Source organism: Mobula hypostoma, chromosome 8, assembly GCF_963921235.1.
Source record: "Mobula hypostoma chromosome 8, sMobHyp1.1, whole genome shotgun sequence".
Taxonomy (NCBI): domain Eukaryota; kingdom Metazoa; phylum Chordata; class Chondrichthyes; order Myliobatiformes; family Myliobatidae; genus Mobula; species Mobula hypostoma.
The window spans coordinates 161,587,961-161,610,420 of record NC_086104.1 but is presented as its reverse complement, the minus strand read 5'-3'; the positions used below and the strand labels follow the sequence as shown (position 1 = coordinate 161,610,420).

Genomic DNA, 22,460 nt, shown 5'->3' with positions numbered 1-22,460 from the left:
ACTGTTCTGGCACTCTGGTTGCCATCCCCCTCCAGCTCTAGCTTAAACCCCACCATGCAGTATTAAGACCAGAAGACACAGGAGCAGAATTAGGCCATCCCCCTCCCGCTCTAGTTTAAACCCCACCGTGCAGTATTAAGACCAGAAGACACAGGAGCAGAATTAGGCCATCCCCCTCCCGCATTGGAAAAGAAAGAAGGGGGTGGATGGAGAAAACGCCAGAAGCTGGAGAAATCAAGGTTCAAGCCATCAGGTTGGAGGCTACACAGATGGAATATGAGGTGTTGCTCCTCCAATCTGATTGTGTCCTTTTAAGTGGCAGTAGAGGAAGCCATGGACCAACATGTTGGAATGGGAATAGGCAGTGGAAATAAAATGGTTGGCCAATGGGAAATTCTGTCTGTTGCAGGTGGAGCAGAAGTTCTCAGGGCCAGGTAATTGAAATGTTGCAGATATCGATGAGAAGGGACTGAACCAAGGGGGATAAAATGGAGTCGAGGTATGGAGGCAGAGGCTCAGTGGGGCAGGAGCAGGCAGAAACAATGGGTAAGAGGTAGAACCAAACAGTGCAGGGTAAGGGAACTATCAGTGGAGGGGAGATCTCCAGTCGATGAGGTTGGTGACAGGGCTGGAGACAATGGCCTGATGCTGCTGTGTAGTGTCTTTTTCAAGGGGTAAGTGAGAGGAGGTATCCGAGTTGCTGCCTGGCCTCAGCAAGGTAAAGGTCAGTCTGCAAGACTTCAAAAGTACCCCCTTTGTCTGCCGGCTTGATGGTGAAGTAGGGATTAGTGCAGAGAGAGTGGATTTATTGACTCGACAGGCTTTCATATATACTTAGTGGCCACTTTATTTAGAACATCCTGTATCTACTAAAGTGGTCACTTCCTGTGCGTTCATGGTACAGGTATTCTATTGCTGTAGCCCATCCACTTCAAGGTTTGTTCAGAGATGTTCTTCTGCACTCCACTGTAATGCGTGGTTATTTGAGTTACTGTCACCTTCATGTCATTTTCAACTAGTCTTACCATTCTCCTGACCTCTCTCATTAACAAAGATTCTTGTCCACAGAACTGCTGCTCACTGGACATGTTTTGTTTCTCACATCATTCTCTGTAAACTCTAGAGTCTGTTGTGTGTGAAAATGCTAGATGATCAGCAGTTTCTGAGATACTGAAACAACCCTGCCTGGCACCAACAATCATTCCATGATGAAAGTCACACAGATCATATTTCATGCTCATTCTGATGTTTCACCTTAACAATAATTAAACCTCTTGACCATGTTTGCATGCTTTTCTGCATTGAGTTGCTGCCACATGATTGCCTGATTGCTTGCATTAACAAGCAGGTGTACAGGTGTATCTAATAGTTTGGCCACTAAATGTACTTTTCATTTTACAATGGGCAAGTAGTTCTTTCAGCCATCAGAAAATAAGGTATTCAAATTCTATACAGACAGGAAGGATGTGACAGTGTACATAGTTTCTGGGCTCTCTGGAGGTTAAAACCTGAGGACATCGTACCATCCATTATTAAGGACCTCCAGCATCCAGGGCATGCTCTTTTCTCACTGTTACCATCAGGCTGGAGATACAGAAGCCTGAAGGCACACACTCAGCGATTCAGGACAGCTTCTTCCCCACTGCCATCCAATTCCTAAATGGACATCGAACCTTTGGACACTACCTCACTTTTTAAAAAATATACAGTATTTCTATTTTTGCACATTTTTAAAAAATCTACTCAATATATGTAATTGATTTACTTGTTTATTATGTTTTATTTTATTTATTATTTTTTTCTCTCTCTGCTAGCCATCTGGACACAAGCTGGGGTCTGATCAGCCCCGGCTGGGTCACCTGGAGGAGGTTGTATGATGTTGAAAGACCCGAAACACCCGATGATTCCAGGAACATCACTGAAGATGTGTCCAGAAGCATCAATAGATGTATGTACACAGTCTCTCTCTGCTAGATTACGTATTGCATTGAACTGCTGCTGCTAAGTTAACAAATTTCACATCACATGTCAGTGATAATAAACCCGATTCTGATTCTGATCCTGATTCCAAATAGGTAATTCAAATGTCAAAGGAAAACAGATGGTCTGCCTGCTGTTGTAAGAAGTCTGCTTACCTTCAACGGGCTTGAGCAGCAATAAAAACACCTTTCCCATATGGCAAGTACATTAGCTTCTGCTGCATGTTCCTGTCTTCATTGCACAGAAATAGCAAGACCATTTAATGATGAATGCATCTTTTCCAAATCACAAAGTGATATAAAGTCCTATTTTTTTTTCATAAGTATTTTAAAACAAACAGAATTATGGTAATTGCTCCCCCACCAACACACTACCCACTTGCACAGCCTCACAAAGAGGAGGTCAAGCAAAGCCCTTCCTTTAGTAGGCCATTGGCATATTGCTTCAGAAAACATAACAGCTTCTGCCCCATATAATCCATTAGCATTATAGCAGTTCCTGTCAATAAAGGACAGATAAAAAGCAGCTACCATTTCTGCTTCTACCTGATGTACAGGGACATCTTAGAATCAGAATCAGGTTTATTATCACCAGCATGTGTCGTGAAATTTGTGAACTTAGCAGCAGCAGAACAATGCAATACATGATAATATAGAAACAAGAAATAAATAAATAAGTATACTCAGACCCCACTTAATGCTTGAGGATGCTTCCTTGGAGGTAGAGTGTTACGCGGGGTAAATCAGCGCTATGTGGGGTCATTATAATATTACATAAATGTACATGTGTGCCTGATTAAAAAAATACGATATACTATTTTATGTATACACTGTAATTTGTGGAGTAACAAATACACAAATAAGCCTAACCTAGGCAGCAGCAGCGGAGGGAAGCGGGTGGTTGGTACATTTTAGAGGAGGGACCAGTCCTCCTCTGACTTTGGCTTCTACTTCAAGTAAGCATTGAGATTTGACTGCCTTTTAAGTTTCCTCTCATGAAGCAGTTCTCCGTAGCAGGAGATCATGTTGAGAACACCTCTCTTTGCCTTCCTACTTTACTCCCAGTCAGGGTCATTATCGATGAACTGGTCCATGATCTATGCGATCATGGTGATGCTAGCGCTGAGGATTTTTGTGGTGAGGTTTCTTACAGGTGTTTCCTCTTCCCCATCTGTGTCCTCAGATTCTCCCGGGGTGCATTGCTCTGTCAATTCTGGAAGTTCTTTGTTATTAATGCACTCATCATGAGAATGCAGTAACTGTTCAACACCGCCATCATTAACATCCTCTAATCCCACTTCACTGACTAGTTCAACGATGCCTTGGATGGCTGATTCTGCCTGAAGTCCTTGGAGTTTCAAATCCATGCTAATGCTTTTCCTAGACATCACACATATACTACACTCACAGGCTGTTTTCCAGACATATTGGGTGGAAAAAAATGCAATAAATTGGGGAGGGAGCAAGAATGTTTACACACACAGGGAGGCAGAGTGTGAACTAATACATGATTGGCTGTGTGTGGCTCAGAGTCTATGTAAAGCACTCTCATTAGTTGATTGAATGTTTACTCTAATGGCATTGTAACGAATCAGTGCTATGCAGGGTAGCATTTTGTGTCCTCAGTGCAAATCATACATACATATAAATGTGTATGTGTGTATATATACAAACGTACATACATACACACACACGCACCTATATATATATATATTCTCTATCTTTTATGAAAGACCTATATTAGTACCTGTTTTCGCTAACCGAAAGAAATCCGACGAGGATTTTTGCTCTTATGAAAAAAAGGCAAAAGGCGAAAATAGCGTTCAGCGTTGGTTTTGCAGTGAGCCATTATCAAGGCAGTGCACACCCCGAGCAGCGAGCGTGGCGCCGCCAAGCGCCTTCCCCGGGAACTACACTCAGCATCAAGCCGCCATAGCTTAGAAACATGTCTGTGAGCATCTGTGTTTTATCTCGATTTATTTTGTGCATCTGTTAGCAAGATATGTCCTAAGGTGTCAGAAAAGCCTAAGAGAGCTCCTAAGGGTGTTACGTCTAGTGTAAAACTGGACATAATTAAGTGTTTCGATCGTGGTGAACGAAATAAAGACATTATGCATCCAGTAATGGCTGAAAATGCTTGTTCACATCTGTACGTCGTTCCAAAACAACAGATATAACTCTGGGCAAATTTTCTTAGTACTGGATATAACGACAGATGTAACTCTGGAAAATCCTTTTCCAGCAGATTCCTGTCCCTTAGACACTGTGCCGCATTCCCTTCCGCCATTAGCGTCTATCTCCGTGAAGTAAGGTCCGAGAAACGGCGGCAGGGCCTGCTTTAAACTTGTGCACACAGGCGGCCCAGGGCATAGGGTCACTCTCTACTGGACCAAAGCAGCAGTTGAGTTCGGCAGCCCCCTGGGTGTCTGAGCAGCCCTCTTTAGGATCGCTCTGCTCACCTCCATGAAGGAAGGGGCTGGAAAAGGTGCCTCAAACATAGTCTGCTTCACTTCACCCTGGCCAGCTTACCACGGCTGGTGGGGATCCCTCATAGCGGTCGACCTACAACAGTGAAGAAGAAAGTGATGGTGCTCAACCTTGGCACATGGAACGTGAGAACTCTGCGAGATAACATCAAGGCAGACAGACCAGAGAGAAGAACTGCACTGGTTGCAAAAGAGCTAGCTTGCTACAATGTGGACATAGCAGCTCTCAGTGAAACGCGCCTAGCAGACAAGGGCCAGCTGACAGAACGTCGTGGTGGATACACGTTCTTCTGGAGCGGTCGCAGCAGCGCTGAACGACGAGAGGCAGGCGTGGGATTTGCCATCAATTCTAACCTCGCCCGTAAACTCACCAAGCACCCAGAGAGCATCAACGACCGCCTGATGACACTTCAGCTCCCACTTGCAAACAAGAAGAGTGCTACGCTGATTAGTGCCTACGCTCCCACCATGACCAACCCAGATGACATTAAAGACAGGTTCTATGAAGAACTCGATGCCCTCATCTCAGCAATCCCACAGTCAGGGAAGCTCATTGTTCTCGGGGACTTCAATGCCAGAGTAGGGACAGACTACCAAGCCTGGGAAGGGATCATTGGAAGACATGGCACTGGCAAGTCTAACAACAACGGCCTTCACTCCTCAAGACGTGTGCCACACACGACCTTGTCATCACCAACACCCTGTTCCGCCTACCCACCTGTAAGAAGACATCATGGATGCACCCACGCTCGAAGCACTGGCATCTGATTGACTACATCATCACCAGGAAGAGGGACAGGATGGATGTCAGAGTGACGAGAGCCATGTGTGGTGCTGACTGCTGGACCGACCACTGCCTCATTGTGTCGAGGTCCAGGCTTCGCATTCTGCCCATGAGAAGACCCCAAGGGCTGAAGACTGCAAAGAGGCTGAATGTCTCCAAGCTGAAAAGCAGCAGGGTTGCAGAAGAATTCGTCAATGACCTTGAAGGCAGACTGCCAGACACACCACAGGATGACGGGACCAGCATTGAGGAACAGTGGACGGCCTTCAGAGACGCTGTCTACACTACTGCCCTCGAACATCTCGGACCAGCAACCCGAAGAAACCAAGACTGGTTCGATGAGAATGATGAAGAAATACAGGCACTACTAATGGAGAAACATCAACATTACAGAGCGCATTAGAACGACCCCACGTTGCTAGCCAAGAAAGATGCCTTTACCAACGCAAGAAGAAAGGTGCAGAAAAAACTTTGCGAGATGCAGGACAGCTGGTTCAGCAAAAAGGCCGATGAAATCCAGGGCTATGCAGACAGCCACGACATAAAAGCGCTTCTATGATGCGCTTAAGGCTGTATACGGACCCCAGTCCTCCGGCTCTTCACCCCTCCTCAACGTAGATGAGACTTAGCTGCTAACAGAGAAGAAGCAGATTCTGGATCGGTGGGCTAAGCACTTTAACAACGTCCTTAACCGCCCTGCCGACATCAACGACGAGGCCATTGCCCGCCTGCCCCAGGTAGAGATCAACAAGAACCTTGACACCCTCCCCACAGTAGATGAAGTCAGGAAGGCAGTGAAGCAACTCTCCTGTGGCAAAGCGCCAGGACCCGATGCAATCCCTGCTGAGGTATACAAAGCAGGAGGCCCTGTCATGATGCAAAAGCTGACTGTACTCTTCCAGTCCATGTGGAAAAAGGGACAGGTCCCGCAACAGCTGAAAGATGCCAGCATAGTCCACATCTACAAGAGGAAAGGCAACCGCCAGTCTTGCGACAACCACCGAGGCATCTCCCTCTCGTCCATTGCGGGGAAGATTCTGGCCCGCGTCCTGCTCAACCGCCTTCTCCAACATCTTGAGCAAGCTCTGCTCCCAGAAAGCCAGTGCGGCTTCCGTGCTGAACGTGGGACCGCGGACATGATTTTTGCTGCGCGCCAACTCCAGGAAGAATGCCAGGAGCAACACAGCGACCTCTTCGTGACCTTTGTCGATCTAACCAAGGCTTTCGATACGGTCAGCAGAGAAGGCTTGTGGAAGATCATGGAGAAGTTTGGCTGCCCCAGCAAGTTCATCACAATCGTCCGGCAGTTCCACGACGGTATGATGGTGAAAGTTCTGGATGACGGCGACGAGTCGGAGGCCTTCCCAGTGACAAATGGCGTCAAACAAGGCTGCGTTCTTGCCCTGACTATGTTCAGTATGGTATTCTCTGCCATGCTGACAGATGCCTTCCGTAACTACGAAGAAGGAATCCACGTCAGGTACAGGACTGACGGCAGGTTGTTCAACCTTAGGCGCCTGCAGGCAGTTACAAAGGTGCAAGAGACTGTCATCAGAGACTTCTTGTTTGCTGATGACTGCGCACTCAAGGCCAGCACAGAGCAGGAGATGCAGCGTGAAATGGACTGCTTCTCACAAGCCTGCGACAACTTCGGTCTCACTACCAGCACCAAAAAGACCGAAGTTATGTACCAGCCTGCCCCAGGAAAGCCATACCAGGAGCCGCGCATCACGGTGAAGGGCCAGAACCTCCAGGCAGCCGACAACTTCACCTACCTGGGCAGCATACTCTCTCGCGCAGTGAACATAGACGCTGAGGTCAACAACAGGATTGCCAAAGTCAGCGCCACCTTTGGGAGACTCCGTGAGAACGTCTGGGAGCGGAGAGGACTCAGCCTTACCACCAAGCTGAAGGTCTAATTTACCTTATAAATTAATGGTAATTGTTTCTTCGCTTTACGCCATTTCAGCTTACGAAAGGTTTCATAGGAACGCTGTACTTTCGGATTATAATATAATTATGATATATATTAATTAGTTAGGTTAAAAATAGTAGAAAACAGATATAATTTATAAAAAAAAGCTCCCTGAAACAGGCAACACAAGTGGACAGAATGGTAAAGAAGGCATGTGACATTCATGGTTCAGCAGCTGAAAGCTGTACTGTACTTTGTTCAGGATACATTGGAGTTCCTGTGCGATCTGATCACTGTATTATGTGGAGGCTTTGGAGAGAATGAAGAAAAGTTTCAGCTAATTGCTGTCTGGATTCAAAAATATTAGCTATAACGAGAGGTTAGACAAACTAATTCTTCTGTCTAGAGCATCACAAACTCAAGGGAGACCCTATAGAAGTTTCAAAAATTATGAGAGGCATAGATAGAGCAGATAGTCAGAGTTATTTTTCCCCAATGTAGAAATGCCAATAGTAGAGAACATAGCTTTAAGGTGAGAGGAGAAATTTTGAAGATGTGCAGGGCTCAGATGTTCTGATTTAAGGTGGTGCTGGTGAAGCCTAGCGACTACTTGATGGTGTCCAATGAAACATAGAAAACAAATAAATACTTCATTATTCACATTTTTGTCATAAACTATCGCTGCAAACAGTGGCCTGTGGATTCCCTGTTGGAGTAGAGCTGAATTGCCTGTATGACCTAGCATTATTGCAGTGTGGGCTGGGGTCTCAATGGGGCAGAATGTCCAGTCCAGACTTGCTGGAGCGGACTTGGAGGCAATTTGACGCGGCAGAGCCAAGGCGAGGAAAGATCCGAGGTTTGATTGATTTTAGAGCCGAGCTGAATCAGAAAGGTCAGATACCAGCCGAATCAAGATGGCAGAGCCGATTCGAGAGCGAAGAACAATCTGAGGTTTGGATAATTTAAGCACTGGGCCAGATTAAAATGGTCAAGCTGTCACAGTCAGAAGCAAGAGACTGGCCAGTTCGGTTCACTGCTCCACAGGGTTTGCTTGTCTCTGCGATAGACTGAGCCTGTGGCCTGCAACTAGTGGATTTCTGGATTGGCATCACAGTGATGCCGGACATTGTGAACTTCAGTTCTGAATGTTGTTTGCTTGCTTTATTGTCTGCACATTTTTTTTTTGTCTCTGCACACTGGGTGTTTGACAGTCTTCTTTTATTTTTAATGGGTTCTATTGGGGTTCTTTGTTTCATGGCTGCCTGTAAGGAGATGAATCTCAAGGTTCAAAGTACATTTACTATCAAAATAATACATTATGTAACCTTGAGATTTGTCTCCTCACGGGCACCCACAAAACAAAGAAACATAAGAACATAAGGAATAGGAGCAAGAGTAGGCCACTGGCCCATCATGCCTGCTCCACTATTCAATAAGATCATGGCTGATCTGGCCATGGACTCATCTCCACCTACCTGCCTTTTCCCCATAACCCTTAATTCCCCCTACTATGCAAAGATCTATCCAACCACGTCTTAAATATATCTACTGGGGTAGCCTCCACTGCTTCATTGGACAGAGAATTCCACAGATTCACCACTCTCTGGGAAAAGCAGTTCCTCCTCATCTCTGTCCTAAATCTACTCCCCCAAATTTTCAGTCTATGTCGCCTGGTTCTAATCTCACCTACCAGCGGAAACAACTTTCCTGCCTCTATCTTATCTATCCCTTTCATAATTTTATATGTTTCTAAAAGATCTCCTCTCATTCCTCTGAATTCCAGCGAGTACTGTCCCAGGCAACTCAATTTCTCCTCATAGTCTAACCCCCTCATCTCTGGAATCAACCTGGTTAATCTCCTCTGCACAGCCTCCGAATGCAGAATATCCTTCCTCAAGTAAGGAGACCAGAACTGTACACAGTACTCCAGGTGCGGCCTCACCAGTGCCCTGTACAGTTGCAGCATAACCTCCCTTCTCTTAAATTCAACTCCTCCAGCAATGAAGGCCAACATACCATTTGCCTTCTTGATAGCCTGTGGCACCTGCAAACCAACCTTTTGTGATTCATGAACAAGCACTCCCAAGTCTCTCTGCACAGAAGCATGCTGCAATTTTTTAAACTATGTAAATAATGATCTGCTCTTTCATTTTTCCTTCCAAAGTGGATGACCCCGCATTTACAAACATTCGATTTCATCTGCCAGACCCTTGCCCACTCACTTAACCTATCTATATCTCTCTGCAGACTCTCCATATCTTCTGCACAATTTGCTTTTCCACTCAATTTACTATCATCAGCAAACTTAGATACACTACACTCGGTCCCCTCTTCCAGATCGTTAATGCATATCGTGAACAGTTGCGGGCCCAGCACCGACCCCTGCGGCACACCATTCACCACTGATTGCCAACCAGAGTAACACCCATGCGTCTCACTCTCTGCTTTCTATCAGTTAGCCAATCCTCTGTCCATGCTAATACATCACCTCCAACTCTATGGATCATTATCTTACGGATAAGTCTTTTATGTGGCATTTTATCGAACGCCTTATGGAAATCCAAGTAAATAACGTCCATCTGTTCCCCTCTATCCACTGCACTCGTTATATCCTCAAAGAATCCTCAAAAGAAACCATTAAAAAAAGACTGTCAATCACCTAATGAGCAGAGACAGAAGAAAACATATCATGCAAACAATAAAAGTATGCAAACAGCTTCGGAACTGAAATTTTACGAAAGACACAAAGCCATGCATCACTGCAGCTGGAGCATGCCACAGCCTCGGTTCAGTGTGCAACTGAGTAAATGTTGCAGAGCAGCGACCGGCCCAGCCTCTGGTCATGACACCCTGACCTTTTATATCTGCCCCAGCTTTTAAATTGTTCAAACACTGGGGTTATTCCTCACTCTCAGACCACTCTAGGGCTGGAACCCTGCTGCCTAATCTGACCCTTCCAATTCTTAAATCAATCAGACATCGAGACTTTCTTCGTTGTATAAAGTACACATACTTTGACAACAAAATGTACTTTGAACTTTGTTACTTTTTTTTAAAAAAACAGAATCTTGGGTGCCTTAAATATAAGACCATAAGACATAGGAGCAGAATTAGGCCATCTGGCCTGTTGAGTCTGCTCCGTCATTCAATCTTGGCTGATCCCTTTTTCCCTCCCACCTCAGCCCCAGTTCCGGGCCATCCCCCCCCCCATAACCTTTGACGCCATGTCCAATCAAGAACCTGTCAATCTCTGCCTTAAATACACCCAACGACCTGGCCTCCACAGCTGCATGTGGCAACAAATTCCACAAATTCACCACCCTTTGGCTAAAGAAAATTCTCCGCATCTCTGTTTTGAAAGGGGCCCCTCTATCCAGAGGCTGTGCCCTCTTGTCCAAGGCTCTCCCACCATGAGAAACATCCTTTCCACATCTACTCTGTCTAGCCCTTTCAATATTCGAAGGGTTTCAAGGAGATCCTCCCCTCATCCTTCCGAATTCCAGTGAGTACAGACCCAGAACCATCAAATGTTCCTCGTATAATAACCCTTTCATCACTGGAATCAGCCTAGTGAACCTCCTGTGGACCCTCTCCAATGCCAAAACATCTTTTCTAATATGAGGGGCCCAAAACTGTTCACAGTACTCAAGGTGAAGCCTCACCAGTGCCTTATAAAGCCTCAGCATCACATCCCTGATATTATATTCTAGACCTCTTGAAATTAATGCTAACATGGCATTTGCCTTTCTCGCCATCGACTCCACCTGCAAGTTAACCTTCAGATTGTTCTGCACAAGGACTTCCAAGTCCCTTTGCATTTCAGATTTTTGGATTCTCTCCCAGTTTAGAAAATAGTCCACACATTTATTTCTACTACCAAAGTGCGTGACCATGCATTTTCCAACGTTGTATTTCATTTGCCACTTTGTTGCCTATTCTCCTAATGTGTCTAAGTCCTTCTCATCCTGTCTGTTTCCTCAACACTACCAGCTCCTCCACCAATCTTCGTATCATCTGCAAAGTTGGCAACAAAGTCATCTATTCCATCATCTAAATCATTTATATACAGCATAAAAAGAAGTGGTCCAAACACCGACCCCTGTGGATCACAATGAAATATGAATAATGGTGGAAGCAGACACAACAATGACATTTAGGAAGCATTTACATGGGCATGTCAATATGCATGCAATGGAAGGATATGGATTATGTGCTGGCAGATAAGTTTAATTTAATTTGTAATCATGGTCAGGACAGATATTGCAGGCTGAAGGTTCTATTGCAAAGCAATTATGCCTACATATTTCTGATCTTCATAATCATTTGCTCCTCTAATTCATGACCCTGTACCCTAGAATACTGAGCTGCCAGTCCCGTTTCTGAAATACTCCATGTACCTATCCATACCCCGAGTTCATCTGCCTTACCTGACAAACTTGTTGCATTAAAATAACTGCACTTTATTCTATTAGCCCTTCCTTATTCCTTGTTCTGTGCCTACTTGTTCTACCTACCGAACTTGTTTATTGTAATTTCTACATTTGCTTCAACTTTCTCATTTGCGTCACTACTACTTTGGATCCCACCCTCCCGTCAGACAAGTTTAAGCCCTTCAGGGTAGTTGCAGAGTCATTGAGCAATTAGGCACGGTTACAGGTGCATTGGCCCAACAGGTCCATGCTCAGCACAGTGCTCACCTAACTAGTCCCAAATTCCTGTATTTAGCCCATATCCCTCAAAGCCCCTCCCCTCCATGTATCATGCAAATAATTCTAAAAATTATTCTAACTATGTGCCTCAACCACTTCCTGTGGCAGCTTATTCCAGCAACTCACTACCCTCTGTGTGTAAACAACAGGAATTCTGCAAATGCTGGAAATTCAAGCAACATACGTCAAAGTTGCTGGTGAACGCAGCAGCGGGTGGAAGAGTCTGGTCTTCTGCCTGCTCTGGATCTCTTTATTGCTAACTGCCGACGGGACATCAACCGTCTTGACTTCACCACACCTGTCCAGCTCTCGGCTCTATCCCTCGCCCTCCTGTCTTCTCCTATCATTTTGGATCTCCCCCTCCCCCTCCAACTTTCAAATCCCTTACTCACTCTTCCTTCAGTTAATCCTGACGAAGGGTCTCGGCCTGAAACGTCGACTGCACCTCTTCCTACAGATGCTGCTTGGCCTGCTGCGTTCACCAGCAACTTTGATGTATGACCCTGTGTGTGTAAACGTTGCCTCTCAGGTCTTTCTTAAATCATTCGCCTCTCACCCTAAACATAGCCCCCTAGCCTGGAGAAAAGGTTATTACCATAAACCATATTTATGCCTCTCATAATTTTAAAGATTTATATAAGGTCACACCTTATTCTCATACATTCCAAGGAATGAAGAGCTAGCCTGAAGAACCTATCCCTCTAGACCTGGCATATCCTTGTAAATCTTTTTTGTATTACTTCCACTATAACCACACCTTTTCTGAAACAGGGTGACCAAAACTGTACACAGAACCCCAAGTACAAGCCACACCAGTGACATAAACAACTGCAATATAATCAGAGTTCAAAGTAAACTTATAATCAAGGTAGATGTACCTTATGGGTGTTAGCATAAACTATCTTAAAATTCATTTTCTTAAAGGCATTTACAGTAAAAAAAAAGAAATATAATAGAACTTACAAAAATTATATAAATGAAGACTGACAAACAACCAATGACCATAACACCAAATGTGCAAATAACACGACTTTTAAAAGTCCTTGGAAGTGAGTGTATAGAACCTACAATCAATTCAGAGCAGTGGTGATTGAAGCTATCCACGCTGGTTCAAGAGCCTGATGGTTATAGGGTGATACCTGTTCCTGAACCTGGTGGTGTGGGACCTGATGGTTGTAGGGTAATAACTGTTCCTGAACCTGGTGGTGTGGGACCTGATGGTTGTAGGGTAATAACTGTTCCTGAACCTGGTGGTGTGGGACCTGATGGTTGTAGGGTAATAACTGTTCCTGAACCTGGTGGTGTGGGACCTGATGGTTGTAGGGTAATAACTGTTCCTGAACCTGGTGGTGTGGGACCTGATGGTTGTAGGGTGATACCTGTTCCTGGACCTGCTGGTGTGGGACCTGATGGTTGTAGGGTAATAACTGTTCCTGAACCTGGTCGTGTGGTACTTAAGGCTTTTATTCCTCCTGTCCAACGGAACAAGCAAATCCCTTCATCAGGATATTAATTCTCTTCCAATTCAGCTGCAATTTGTTCTTCTTATACAGGTGACCTTTGCCCCACAAGAGGCCCTAATGATTCAAGAATAGGAGCCCTCATACATGCACCAGTTCTTCAGCCACAAATCTGCCTTTTACTCCCATTCCTAACCTCAAAAGTGTAAGGCACTAGACCATAAAGCACAAGAGCAGAATTAGGCCATTTGGCCCATTGGGTCTGCTCCGCCATTGAATTGAATTAACTTTATTACTTACATCCTTCACCTACATGAAAAGTAAAAATCTCTACGTTATGTCTCCGTCTACATGTGCAATTTATAGTAATTTATAATAAATAGTATGTACAACAGGACAGTCAATATAACATAGAAATAAAGTTGTATCAGCATGAATTAATCGGTCTGATGGCCTGGTGTAAGAAGCTGTCCCGGAGCCTGATGGTCCTGGCTTTTATGCTGCAGTACCATTTCCCGAACGGTAGCAACTGAAGCAGTTTGTAGTTGAGGTGACTCGGGTCCCCAATGATCCTTTGGGCACCTTTTACACACCTGTCTTTGTAAATGTCCTAAATAGTGGGAAGTTCACATCTACAGAGGCGCTGGGATGTCTGCACCACTCTCTGCAGAGTCCTGCGATTGAGGGAAATCAGTTTCCTTACCATTCAGTGATGCAGCCAGTCAGGAGGCTCTCAATTGTGCCCCTGTAGAAAGCTCTTAGGATTTGGGGTCCCATACCAAACTTCTTCAACTGTCTGAGGTGAAAGGGGAGCTGTTGTGCCTTTTTCACGACACAGCTGGTATGTACAGACCATGTGAGATCCTTGGTGATGTTTATGCTAAGGAACTTAAAGCTGTTCACCCTCTCAACCCCAGATCCACTGATGTCAATAGGGGTTAGTCTGTCTCCATTCCTCCTGTAGTCCACACCAGCTCCTGTTTTTGCAATATTAAGGGAGAGGTTGTTTTCTTGACACCACTGTGTCAGGATGATGACTTCTTCTCTGTAGGCTGCCTCAATATTATTTGAGATCAGTGCTGTCGTCAGCAAATTTAATTAGTAGATTAGAGCTGTGGGTGGCTACACAGGTATAGGCGCACAGAGAGTAAAGGAGGGGGCTTAGTACACAGCCCTGAGGGGCACCTGTGTTGAGGGTCAGAGGTGAGGGAGCCCACTCTTGCCAAAAGCCGGTAATCTGAAAGGAAGTCCAGGATCCATCTATACAAGCCAAGGTGAAGGCTGAGGTCTCTGAGCTTCTTGTCGAGCCTGGAGGGAATTATGATGTTGAATGCTGAACTGTAGTCCAACAACAGCATTCTCACAGAAGCATCCTCCTTCTCCAGATGTGTAAGGACAGTGTGTAGAGCTGTGGCTACTGTGACATCTGTTGATCAGCTGTGTCAGTTGGCGAATTGTAGGGGGTCCAGATTGTGGCTGGTAGCGTGCTGCAGATGTAGTCCTTGACCAGCCTCTCAAAGTATTTGCTTATTATGGAGGTGAGTGTGACGGGACACCAGTCGTCCAGCCATGTTACTTTGGTCTTTTTGGATACAGGAACAATGGTGGATGTTTTGAAGCAGGAGGGCACTCTGCACTGGGAGAGGGAGAGATTAAAAATGTCTGTAAACACACCTGCCAGTTGTGCCGTGCACACTCTGAGAACCCACCCTGGGATGCAGTTTGGTCCCACAGCCTTGCGCTGTCCACTCGTTGGAAACACTTGCGTACTTCGGCCTCAGCTCTCGATCGCATCAGTGGCTCTCTTCAGGGGCTCAGTATTGGCAACATCAAATTGAGCGTAAAAAAGATTTAGCTCATCTGGGAGAGGCAGCGATGTTGAAAACTCCACTGCATTAACTCTGAAGACTACGATGGTGTGCAGACCTTGCCATTATCAAGGCTGATCCTTTTCCCCTCCTCAGCCTTGATCCCCAGCCTTCTCCCCCATAACCATTGATGCCATGTCCAATCAAGAACCTCTCAAACTCTGCCTTAAGTACAACCAATGACCTGGGTTCCACGGCTGCCTGTGGAAATAAATTCCACAAATTCACCACCCTCTGGCTAAAGAAATTTCTCTGCGTTAGGGAGATTCAACGAAGAAATCCTTGGAAAGATCAAGAGCGTGTGAGGCGTCACGGATGTAGGTGGGAAGGAACTGAACTAGGAGGATAAAACAGAGTTGAGGTATGCAGATATGAATTCAGTGGGGCAGGGACAAGCTGAAACAATGGGTCTACCTGGACAAGCAAGTTTGTGGATTTTGGGTAGGAGGTAGAAATGGGTGGTGTGGGGTGCGGGAACTATGAGGTTGGTGGCAGTAGATGGGAGATCCCCAGAGTCAACATGGTTGGTGATGGTGTGGGAGACTGCATTGGTGCTGCTTCCTGTACCCATGCTGTACCCGCCCGTCGATTTCATTCACTTTGCCTCCAACCCTGCCCTCAAATTCTCCTGGTCTATTTCCGACACTTCCCTCCCCTTTCTCGAGCTCACTGTCTCTATCTCCGGAGAAAGTTTATCTGCCGATGTCTATTATAAACCAATGGACTCTCACAGCTCCACACATCAAAGTTGCTGGTGAACGCAGCAGGCCAGGCAGCATCTCTAGGAAGAGGTACAGTCGACGTTTCAGGACTGACGAAGGGTCTCGGCCTGAAACGTCGACTGTACCTCTTCCTAGAGATGCTGCCTGGCCTGCTGCGTTCACCAGCAACTTTGATGTGTGTTGCTTGAATTTCCAGCATCTGCAGAAATCCTGTCGTTTGCGACTCTCACAGCTACCTGGACTATACCTCGTCCCACCCTGCTACTTGTAAAAACGCCACCCCCCTTCTTTCCTCTGACTTCTACCTTGCCGAGGCACAGCGACAACTCGCGGATACCTCCTCTTATTTACCCCTCGATCATGACCCCACTAAAGAGCACCAGGCCATTGTCTCCCACACCATCACCGACTTTATCCGCTCAGGGGATCTCCCATCCACTGCTACCAACCTTATAGTTCCCACACCTCGCACTTCCCGTTTCTACCTCCTACCCAAGATCCACAAACCTGCCCGTCCTGGCAGACCTATTGTCTCAGCTTGCTCCTGCCCCACCGAACTCATTTCTGCATACCTCGACACGGTTTTATCCCCCCTTATTAAATCCCTTCCTACCTATGTTCATGACACTTCTCACGCTCTTAAACTTTTCGATGATTTTAAGTTCCCTAGCCCCCACCGCTTTATTTTCACCATGGATGTCCAGTCCCTATATACTTCCATCCCCCATCAGGAAGGTCTCAAAGCTCTCCGCTTCTTTTTGGATTCCAGACTTAATCAGTTCCCCTCTACCACCACTCTGCTCCGTCTAGCGGAATTAGTCCTTACTCTTAATAATTTCTCCTTTGGCTCCTCCCACTTCCTCCAAACTAAAGGTGTAGCTATGGGCACCCGTATGGGTCCTAGCTATGCCTGTCTTTTTATTGGCTTTGTGGAACAATCTATGTTCCGTGCCTATTCTGCTATCTGTCCCCCACTTTTCCTTCGCTACATCGACGACTGCATTGGCGCTGCTTCCTGCACGCATGCTGAGCTTGTTGACTCCATTAACTTTGCCTCCAACTTTCACCCTGCCCTCAAGTTTACCTGGTCCATTTCCGACACCTCCCTCCCCTTTCTAGATCTTTCTGTCTCTGTCTCTGGAGACAGCTTATCCACTGATGTCTTCTATAAGCCTACTGACTCTCAAAGCTATCTGGACTATTTCTCTTCTCACCCTGTCTCTTGCAAAAATGCCATCCCCTTCTCACAATTCCTCCGTCTCCGCCGCATCTGCTCTCAGGATGAGGCTTTTCATTCCAGGACGAGGGAGATGTCCTCCTTCTTTAAAGAAAGGGGCTTCCCTTCCTCCACTATCATCTCTGCTCTCAAATGCATCTCCCCCATTTCACGTACATCTGCTCTCACTCCATCCTCCCGGCACCCCACTAGGAATAGGGTTCCCCTGGTCCTCACCTACCACCCCACCAGCCTCCAGGTCCAACATATTATTCTTCGTAACTTCCGCCACTCCCAACAGGATCCCACCACTAAGCACATCTTTCCCTCCCCCCCTCTCTCTGCTTTCCGCAGGGATCGCTGCCTACGCAACTCCCTTGTCCATTCGTCCCCCCCATCCCTCCCCACTGATCTCCCTCCTGGCACTTATCCTTGTAAGCGGAACAAGTGCTACACGTGCCCTTACACTTCCTCCCTTACCACCATTCAGGGCCCCAGACAGTCCTTCCAGGTGAGGCGACACTTCACCTGTGAGTCAGCTGGGGTGATATACTGCGTCCAGTGCTCCCAATGTGGCCTTCTATACATTGGCGAGAACCGACGCAGACTGGGAGACCGCTTTGCTGAACGTCTACGCTCTGTCCACCAGAGAAAGCAGGATCTCCCAGTGGCCACACATTTTAATTCCACATCCCATTCCCATTCTGACATATCTATCCACGGCCTCCTCTACTGTAAAGATGAAGCCACACTCAGGTTGGAGGAACAACACCTTATATTCCATCTGGGTAGTCTCCAACCTGATGGCATGAACATAGACTTCTCTAACTTCCGCTAATGCCCCATCTCCCCCTCGTACCCCATCCGTTATTTTTTTTTATATGCACACATTCTTTCTCTCACTCTCCTTTTTCTCCCTCTGTCCCTCTGACTATACCCCTTGCTCATCCTCTGATTCCCCCCCCACCCCGTCTTTCTCCCCGGACCTCCTGTCCCATGATCCTCTCATATCCCCTTTGCCAATCACCTGTCCAGCTCTTGGCTCCATCCCTCCCCCTCCTGTCTTCTCCTATCATTTTGGATCTCCCCCTCCCCCTCCCACTTTCAAATCTCTTACTATTCCTTCAGTTAGTCTTGACGAAGGGTCTCGGCCTGAAACATCGACTGTACCTCCTCCTAGAGATGCCGCCTGGCCTGCTGCGTTCACCAGCAACTTTGATGTGTGTCACCCTCCTTCTTTCAATTCCTTTGTCTCTGCTGCATCTGTTCTCAGGATGAGGCTTTTCATTCAAGAACGAAGATGTCCTCCTTTTTCTAAGGAAGGGGCTTCCCTTCCTCCACCATTAATGCTGCCCTCAACGGCATCTCTTCCATTTCACACGTCTGCTCTTACCCTATCCTCTCGCCACGCTACCAGGGATAGGGTTCCTCTTGTCCTCACCTACCACCCCACCAGCCTCCACATCCAGCAGATAATTCCCTGAAACCTCTGCCACCTCCAACTGGATCACACCACCAAACACATCTTTCCCTCTCCCCCCACTTTCTGCTTTCCGCAGGGATCGCTCCCTATGCGACTCCATTGTCCATTCGTCCCTCTACACTGATCTCCCTCCTGGCACTTATCCTTGCAAGTGGAACAAGTGCTTCATATGCCCCTACACATCTGTCCTCACTACCATTCAGGGCCTCAAACAGTCCTTCCAGGTGAGGCAGCACCTCACCTGTGAGCCTGTTGGGGTCATGTACTGTGTTTGGTGCGCCTGGTGTGGCCTCTTGTACATCGCCGAGACCCAACGTAGATTGGGAGACCGCTTCACCGAGCATCTACACTCCATCCACCAGAACAAGCGGGATCTCCCAGTGGCCACCCATTTTAATTCCACTTCCCATTCCCTATGTCCATTCATGGCCTCCTTCACTGTCAGGAAAAAAGTCACACCTAAGTTGGAGGAACAACACCTTATATTCCATTTCAGTAGCCTCCAACCTGATGGCATGAACATCGATTTCTCAAACTTTCAGTAGGCCTCCACCTACCCCCCACCCTCACCATTTCCCATCCCCTTGTCCCTGTCTCATGGCAGACCACAGTACGTGTGCTTGACAGAGTGATCAGCAGCACCGGGGCTCCGCAGAGGACTGTCTTGTCTCCCTTTCTCTACACCATTTACACCTCGGACTTCAACTACTGCACAGAGTCTTGTCATCTTCAGAAGTTTTCTGATGATTCTGCCTTAGTTGGATGCATCAGCAAGGGAGATGAGGCTGAGTATAGGGCTACAGTAGGAAACTTTGTCACATGGTGTGAGCAGAATTATCTGCAGCTTAATGTGAAAAAGACTAAGGAGCTGGTGGGAGACCTGAGGAGAGCTAAAGTACCGGTGACTGCTGTTTTCATCCAGGGGGTCAGGGTGGACATGGTGGAGGATTACAAATACCTGGGGATACAAATTGACAATAAACTGGACTGGTCAAAGAACACTGAGGCTGTCTACAAGAAGGGTCAGAGCCGTCTCTATTTCCTGAGGAGACTGAGGTCCTTTAACATCTGCCGTACGATGCTGAGGATGTTCTACGAGTCTGTGGTGGCCAGTGCAATCATGTTTGCCGTTGTGTGCTGGGGCAGCAGGCTGAGGGTAGCAGACACCAACAGAATCAACAAACTCATTCGTAAGGCCAGTGATGTTGTGGGGATGGAACTGGACTCTCTGACGGTGGTGTCTGAAAAGAGGATGCTGTCTAAGTTGCATGCCATCTTGGACAATGTCTCCCATCCACTACATAATGTACTGGTTGGGCACAGGAGTACATTCAGCCAGAGACTCATTCCACCGAGATGCAACACAGAGCGTCATAGGAAGTCATTCCTGCCTGTGACCATCAAACTTTACAACTCCTCCCTTGGAGGGTCAGACACCCTGAGCCAATAGGCTGGTCCTGGACTTATTTCATAATTTACTGGCATAATTTTACATATTACAGTGCAACTGTAATGAAAACCAATTTCCCCTGGGATCAATAAAGTATGACTATGACTATGTTATCTATTTGCCCACCCATCGCCTCCCTTTGGTGCTCCTTCCCCCCTGCCACTTTCTTCTATCTTCCATAGCCTTCTGTCCTCTCCTATCAGTTTCCCCTTCTCCAAACCCGTAACTCTTTCAGCTTCCCAGCTCTGTTTCATCCCTCCGTCTCCAAGTTTCACCTATCACCTGGTGTTTTCCTCTCCCTTCCCCCACCTTTCAAATCTACTCCTCAGCCTTTTATCTCCAGTCCTGCTGAAGGGTTTCAACCCGAAACGTCCACTGTACTTTTTTCCATAGATGCTGCCTGGCCTGCTGAGTTCCTCCAGTATTTTGTGTGTGTTTCCCAATACAGTATAACTGATCCCCTAGTAGGCTCAACGACAAACTGCTCTAAAAATCCATTTCGTAGGCATTCAAACTCACTCTCTTGAGATCCATTTCCAACCCAATTTTCCCAATCGTCGTGCATGTTTAAATCTCCCATCACTATCATAGCATTGGCCTTTTGACACACCTTTTCTATTTCCTGTTGTAGTCTGTGGTCCACATCCCAGCTACTGCTGGGGGGCAGGTATATATCTGCTATCAGGGTCTTTCCACCCTTGCATTTTCTTAACTCAACCCAAAAGGATTCGACACCATCCGATCCTATGTAAAATGTTTCAACTGATTTGACGGCATTCTTTACCAGCAGAGCCACGCCATCCCCTCTGCCGACCTTCCTATCCCTCCGAAACAACATATCACTCAAGATAGATTATAAATATTGCCATCTTCGAGGAGCTGCATTTTAACTTTCTGCCTAGCTCTCTATATTCATTCTGTAGGGCCTCATCCATGTTGTTGGTATTAATTGGAAGAATGGGCAAAAAAAGTGACAGATGGAATACAGTGTTGAGAAATGTATAATGCATTTTGGTAATAGAAACAATAGTCAGACTATTATCTAAATGGGGAAAACGTTTAAACATCAGACGTGCAGAGGGACTTAGGAGTCCTCACGCAAGACTCCCTGAAGGTTAATTTACAGGTTGAGTCTGTGGTAAAGAAGACAAATACAATGTTGGTATTTATTTCAAGGGGAATAGAATATAAAAGCAAGGAGATAATGCTGAGCCTTTATAAGACACTGGTCAGGCTACATTTGCAGTATTGTCAACAGTCTTGGGCTCCATATCTCAGAAAGGATGTGTTGTCATTCGACAAACACCAGAGGCAGCTCACGAGAATAGTTTCAGGAATGAAGGGATTAACATATGAGGAGCATTTGGCAGTTCTGGGCCTGAACTCACTCGAATTTAGAAGAATGCGGGGGGGAATCTCATTGAAATCTACTGAATGTTGAAAGGACAAGACAGGGTGGATGTGGAGAGGATGTTTCCTATGGTGGAGGCTATATGGATCTGAGGGCACAGCCTCAAAATTGAGGAGTGATCTTTTAGAACAGAGATAAGGAATTTTTTAGCCAGAGAGTAGTGAACCCGTGGAATGCTCTGCCACAGATTGTGGAGGAGGCCAAGTCCGTGGGTACATTTAAGGCGGAAATTGATCATTTCCTGCTCCATCAGGGCATCAAAGGGTATCGCGAGAAGGCAGGTGTATGGGGTTGAGTGTGATCTGGGATCAGCCATGATGGAATTGTGGAACAAACTCGATGGGCTGAATGGCCTAAATCTGCTCCTATGTCTTATGATCTTAATGACCTCTGGCTGGGCATGCTCCCTCCTAGGGAATTCACGGGACACATGCTTGATTCTCAATCACCTGCTTTAACACCTCAGTTGTTATTGGTTCCATGTAACTGCAGAAGTTACCACTTACCTTCTCTGTGCTTTGAAAACCAGGCATCTGCATCAGTTAATAACTGTTTCAGGGATCCATTCCAGGAGGGCACTAGCTGCAGGAACATCCACTGCAAAAAAAATTACAGGTTCAATTAATACAGAATCAAAAGTGCTGAGGTGCTAATATAGCAGGTTTCGCTCTGCACTCCATACAAGCTACTTGCACACTTACTCTGCCAACTATACCTCATAGTTACAATAACAAAGACTGTCATGGAGGGAGAATGGCTGATATTGAATGCTGAAAATTGTTTACACTTTAGCTGAAGCAACATATGAACTGGAAGGTTAAGCATATGTAGATCGTTGCGCAAAGTTGTGCTTGTGTCAGTTTTATAAAGTATAAATTTTATAATGAACGTAGCCTGAAACTTGACAGATGGCCATTTTCCCCATTGCTATACCATGTATTCTTTGCAGCCTCCTTGTAGATAAACTCTGGAAGCTC

At 46.3% G+C, this 22,460-nt stretch overlaps 1 protein-coding gene across 4 annotated transcripts in view; it reads right to left on the bottom strand.

Moving 5' to 3' along the window:
• Nucleotides 1-22,460, bottom strand: part of gmcl1 (germ cell-less, spermatogenesis associated) — a 209,041-nt gene that overhangs the window by 105,236 nt on the left and 81,345 nt on the right. For all 4 annotated transcript variants that reach the window (XM_063057247.1, XM_063057246.1, XM_063057244.1 and 1 more), the window contains exon 8: nt 21,990-22,080. In XM_063057247.1, the coding sequence (XP_062913317.1) occupies nt 21,990-22,080 (91 nt within the window). The remainder of the gene's footprint in view (nt 1-21,989; nt 22,081-22,460) is intronic.